Source organism: Lucilia sericata, unplaced genomic scaffold (assembly GCF_015586225.1).
Source record: "Lucilia sericata isolate MDLA Ls3-8-SP2 unplaced genomic scaffold, ASM1558622v1 Contig000084F_arrow, whole genome shotgun sequence".
Taxonomy (NCBI): Eukaryota; Metazoa; Arthropoda; class Insecta; order Diptera; family Calliphoridae; genus Lucilia; species Lucilia sericata.
This window is the reverse complement of record NW_023994117.1, coordinates 1-6,361: the sequence shown is the minus strand read 5'-3', so window position 1 is coordinate 6,361 and position 6,361 is coordinate 1. Positions and strand designations below refer to the sequence as shown.

Sequence of the window (6,361 nt, the reverse complement as noted above, 5' to 3'; positions counted from 1 at the left end):
AACAACAAACTTTTTTTTACATAGTTTTATTATGGAAATATATAGAAAATTATATATAACTTTAAGTTGGAAGTGTAGAAATCGGATGGCATATATTTTTTTCCTGATTTCATCGTGCTAGGGTGTGTACTACAACAAACTTTTTTTGACAAAAAATTTTATTATGGAAGTATATAGAAAATTATATATAACTGCTATCGGACGATCTTGTGCACGATAAAAACCTATATAGAACTTTAAGTTGGAAATATACAAATCGGATGGCATAATTTGTTTTGTGGAGTTCATCGTTCTAGGGTGTGTACTACAGCAACAAACTTTTTTTACAAAAATGTGACTATATCCGTATATAGAAAATTATACATAACTGCTATCGGACGATCTTGTGCACGATAAAAACATATATAGAACTTTAAGTTGGAAGTGTAGAAATCGGATGGCATAATCTGTTTGAGATTTTAGGTAGGGTCAACTGTGGACCGACCTTTACAAAATTCAACAGATAAATTTTGTTTCATATAAAAGTTGTTGTCGAATTTTATAGCTATTTTTTAAGCCTGTTATGAGTGGTAGTAATTTCCCGAGGTGGACCTTATATCGGGGATAGGTTAAATTATGGACCGATCCCCTTAAATTTGACAAAACGATGTTGACTCCTTGTTTATGTGGAATTTCTTTGCTATATTGGTATTTTTATTACAATTATTGGAGTTAATATCTTTTTCTGAAGGGGAACTTATATGGGGGTAGGGTCAATTTTGAACCAACCCAGAAAGGTTTTGGATCATATAAATCTTGTAAAATAATTTCCTGATCCTCATAAAATTTGGCAAAAAGATTTTAGTTCCTATAAAACTTGTTTTTGTCGTTCTTCTTCGCTATACTGGAATATTGAAGCTCAATAATAAACTCCATCAACTAAAAATATTTTGGCAAATATTGGTTAAGATCCTAGTCTATACTTTTATGGATTTTAGACCAATATTTCGGTGTAAAAGTTCCTTGGCTCCTTGATGAGTTTATCGTATACCGATATTGTCCATTTTCAATAACAAACTCAATCTTAGACTGTAATAAGATCCCAGCATATACTTTTATGGATATTATACCAATATTTCAATGTGTTACAAACGGTGTAAAATGTTCCTTGACACCCAGATGGGTTGTGTCTTCCAAGTGGTGATTTAGCGATCTTGAAAGTTACGGAACTAATAGGGAATCACATTGTTCGCCGGTCTCTGGTAAGATTTTAGGTTGATAGTCATGCTGCATTTAAAGCATTAATATGTCATAGCTGTATTCTTGCATAGTCGTAGAATGAAGAAAAGATCGAAGTATTATTATGAGACCGTTTACAATAAGGCTGTGTTGGGTACCAGGACCCTGCAATATACACAAATGAGGTATCTGGCGAACTGATACGATGAGGCTCGAATCTTGTCCCATATGAACGGAACAAGAAGTTAAATCCACCCCTTTTTCATTTTTTAGGTTGATCTCCGATGGATTCCGTGACTCTTTCAACCAGTCATGGCATATAGAATGAATTGCACATTATATATGGCCGTTTTAAAAATACTTGATTCTAATGAAACCGGGATTATTATTGGGTTAGATGGTGTACACCAAGAACACTTGCACTGGCTATAAAACATTATTAAAATACATAAATTTTTCTTAGCACAAAATAAATATGTCTAGTAATTTGTTTTTTTTTTTTTTCATTTGTTTACGTTTTTACAGAAACTCACCACACAACAATCAAAAACAGCTGTTAGGGTTTGCTGTTTTATCAAAAGGTTGTTTTATTAACGGGTATACAAAATAGTCGACTGTTCGATTATTAGAAAGTCGATTTATAGAACCCTATGGAAACAAAGCATTAGCCGGCTTACAGTAGATTTTAAGTCGCCGACGATATTTTTAATGTCAGCCGCCGTTAATATTTGTCGGCACAGGGCTCTGATTGTTGTGTATAGAAAAGGAAAAAAAATTGATTTTTTAGATTTGGTGATAAAAAAGAAGAAATTTTAGAAAATTTTGCAGTAAAATATTAAAAAATGGGTGCAGCATTCTTTCCTATTTTATTCTTCACTGCTATATGGGCTAGCGTTGGAATTGGTCTACCATTGATGACACCAAAGGGTCCACATCAAAATCTTATACGTTGTACATTAATTTTAACGGGAGCGACGTGTTGGCTATTTTGGCTGTGCTGCTATATGGCCCAAATGAATCCACTAATTGGACCAAAATTAAATCAACATGCTATATATATGATTGCTAAAGAATGGGGTAATGGTCTCAAGGAAGGTTAAATATTTTGCAACTTCCTGATTCACATATTTGCAGTATAGTGATGAAAAACTTTTAGAAAATATTCTCAAATAGTTTTAATTTTCCTTGTATGTATTAGTTTATTATGTTTCAAAATATCCTGTGTGCATTCCTCAAAAGCTTAGTATTTATTGTATATTTTTGTTTTCTTCGAATTTATAAGCAAATAACACCTAATTAATGTTATTTTCGAAACTATAATCTCAACATTTACCACTGTATGTTTACTAAACAAATGTTATTGTGAATTAAAATAAATATATTATAATAATACTCAAATTGTTTATCTTATTCTAAAGATCAGTAGTGAACTCTTTTCAGTTATAATTTAATCTAAAAAGGTATAAGAACATGGTGAATGATATTGGAAATCTAATTGTTTTCCCAGTTTGAAGATTTAATTTACTTCAGCAATTCGATTGAATAAAGTATCATGGATTTAAAAGATCAAAATTAAAAAAATTATAATGAATTTAAATTAAAATTGAAATTCCGTAATGATAAAAATAGCCCTAAGGCCTTTAAGATCGGAGTAATCAAGAATCTCGGCATATTCAGCATTTTGCCAAGGGTATATAAAAGTGATGTGTAGTTTTTGCTGCGGTTAACAGCCCTTGGCCGATGAATGATCGCGATTAAATTTGCAGACATCACTATTTCCGACCCTGAACTGTGGTCGCATACATTTTCTGGCTTTTTATTGAGCACCCAGAGAGAGATAAGGCGAAACGAAGAGTTGTTCCTAAACTCCACAACCTTACAGTCCTGGACATTCCAAAACCCTTCACCCCTTCTGAAGTTGCAGAGGCCATCAACGCTTCCAAACCATCTTAGACGATTGGCCCCGACGGCATATCCATGCTGATGCTGAAACACCTTGGCGTACGGGAAGTCGAGTACTTGACAATGGTTTTTAACATGTCAATAAGCAGTCTGATAATACCCAATGCCTGGAAAAGGGGTAGAGTCATCCCCATACTGAAACCAGGGCGGATCGACAGAGGGTCAATTCTACAGGCCGATTTCCCTCCTGCCACTCTTGAGGCGCTCCTCCTCCCCCAGTTGTCCAGTCATCCAACAGCAGCTCGCCATCATTAACCGCCATAACCACTCAGATCTCATAGGGCTTAAACCAGCCAGACTTATCGAAGGCCTTCGATACAGTCAGCCATACCACACTCTTCCAGGACATCCAGCAGTTCACCATGCCCAACAACTTGAAAAGATGGATTGTGAATTATGTGAGTTACCGCCAGTCGTTCGTAGAGTTTAGAGACAAGTGTTCCAAAACCCGTAGAGTGGAAGTTATATCTTATGCGGACGACTGTACCATTTGACGACGGGCCAAAACGTTGATGAGCTATGCGATCGAGTGAATAGTTATCCCGGAGAAATACACAAATTCTTCACTGGACGTAACCCGAAACTATCACCAGCGAAGTCTTCAGCAACACTTTTCATCATCTGGGCGAAGGAGGTAAACATGAATTTAGGCGTCGTAGTCGATGGAACCCAAATACCTCAGCTCATGCCACTGCAATTACGCACAGATTGCGAAGTAGAAACAATGTCCTCAAAGCGCTAGCCGGCAGTACATGGGGAATGGACAAAGAAACCATGTTGGCTACCTATTATGTTGCTCCAGTATGGTCTCCTTCGCTGAGTTATACCCAGTGGGGAAATATGCAAAGCTGCCAAAATGCTGCCCCACGGAACGACATTCATAGAGACGCCATCAATACCGCGGTTTCAGGTTACCACATGAATGTCGTTCTTGGAGGTTGAAATAGAGATGAACCTGCTGCGGAAAACAAGAGTTGCACTGCAACAACTGAGATCGGCATGGAGCAACAGGCTCAACGCCTGCTGGTGCCGCATAGTCCATGTCGTCCCCAATATATGCCCAGCATGTGGACAGGGTCCCCATGATACCCACCATATCCAATGTGTATTTACAGAAATCATAACCAGTAAGAAGTCTGTGCCAAACTTGACATAGTCGAAGTTCGATAAGCTTATTTTATTCCTAATAGCGACAACTATATAATATAGATGAGATAATTTTTAAGAGCAGGAATACCTGTCTATAGTCCGTCATAATTGCTTCCAACCTAAAGCCATTGTCGATAGGAAAGTGCTCCAAAAGCTCTTTATACCAATCTTCTTTAATATAGTAGTCTAATTTTGAGGGCTTAGGGTTCCATATTAATATTTAACGTTCCCATTTTCAAATCTTATTTATTTATTCTTTTGCCGATTGTCCTAATAGTGCCTTTAATTATCTCCTTTGAAACCAATGTATCCACTTACAAAGAGCTTTCTGTAAGAGAGGCTGAGTGTCCATGGATGTCTGTAGTAATGATGATACGGCTTTACTAGCCTGTTGATCAGGAAAAAACAGCTTCACTGAGTGTTCCTTCAAAATATAATTTAGTCTTTTGATGGCTTCGCGGACCAATAGCCTCAGGGAAAGCCAGTTTAACCAGGCGTTCTTTTAAAATATCATTTAGTCTTTTGATGGTTTCGCGGGCATTAGCCTCTTTTCTTAATCTGTTATTATTACTTTGGACTTTTCTAATATTATGTAAAAATCCGTCATCGTCACCTGATGTCTGTTCACTATCGGTACTGCACATTTACCAGTCCTAATCGGTGGAAAATCTCCTTCACAATCCTTTAAAAAAATTAACGATTCGTGTTTACATTTGAGAATCTCGTACACGCTTCTTCAAAGATAAGTTCTCTATCACCTTTAATTTTTTGATATCAACTGTTTTAGTATGGGACGCGTAGTTTATATCCAGTTAAACTATTCGCATTGGTATTGTGTCTTAAGCCACTTAGTATAAAGTTTATTTTAAATACTTCCTGTCCAGGAACAAAACAACTCGAGCGTTCTAAAGAAATGACCGACGCCAGTCACAGTATTTACAGATGTTCATAATGCGACTTCTATGGACGGTAAGTGTATGTCCCAATCTTTATAGTCAATGACCATATAGGCTCTAAATTGACGCTAATACGCTTTGGATAATTGATTGAGGGGCATGGACAGCAAATGATTCATTTCGTACAAAGTTGTATTTTTTTAATTCTTTAGAATAAATTGTTGTCCGTTGTCTGAGCGTATTTTTGTTAACAGGTTTGGTTTCCTTACAGTTCTACACGTAATTTCGGATTTGTATCAACATGTTCGGCCAATAATATTTATTTCGAAGAGGACACAATGTTTTGTTCTCTGGATCTTTACTTATTTCCTCATTTTCCAAACTCTTTCGATGTACTTTCTTTGTGCCTAATTAAGCATTTGAGAATAGAAAGAAATTGACCTCTCATTGTTATAATCATCTTTCATAATTCGAGCCATCGCATTGAATATAGAAACTTTTCTTAAAGTTCGGATGAGCCAGCACTGGAGCTGTAGCTAATGCCTTTTTCAGCTGGTAAAAACTTGAAATTGCTTCTTCGGTTAAGATGTATTTAGATCCTTTGCTGATCAAATCTGTTAGCGGGGCTGTTAGTAATGAGAAGTTCTTGATGCATCGACAATACCAACCCGCAGTTCCCAAGAAACTTCTAAATTCCTTATAGTCTTTACCAAACTTATCATTCGTGTGTCTCTTCATCGTGACACAGACCATTCTAAATAATATTCTATCATCAAAAACATTTTTAGAGCGATCACATCCAGTCTTGGCAACTTCAGCTCGAATTATCGAACAATTGATCTCTGATTGAAGCTTGGGCCTTTAGGTCTTCTTTAAAAAATAAGTCTAATTTGTTTTTATTCTTTATTTATTATTTTTCTCGGTTTCCGTGGCAGTAGCTAATTCCTATCTAGAAAATCGAATGTGATTCGATTTAGAGTATCCGGATGCAAATTCAAATCCCTAAAAATGCTGTAAGTTTATTAGCTCCTATTTATACATATGTATATGTATAACATTCCATTTACAAACAAAACAGGAACTAATGGTATTGTTATCTGTCAAAACGTTCTGTACTGATCGATCTATCGTACTTA

The 6,361-nt window shown here is 36.1% G+C and overlaps 1 protein-coding gene across 1 annotated transcript; it reads left to right on the top strand.

The window, feature by feature from the left end:
* Positions 1 to 1,918: 1,918 nt before the first annotated feature.
* Positions 1,919 to 2,616, top strand: LOC119599696 (V-type proton ATPase subunit e). The gene has a single exon (XM_037949588.1). It carries the CDS (start codon positions 2,061 to 2,063, stop codon positions 2,316 to 2,318), a length of 258 nt encoding a protein of 85 aa, XP_037805516.1. The 5' UTR covers positions 1,919 to 2,060; the 3' UTR covers positions 2,319 to 2,616.
* Positions 2,617 to 6,361: the final 3,745 nt, after the last annotated feature.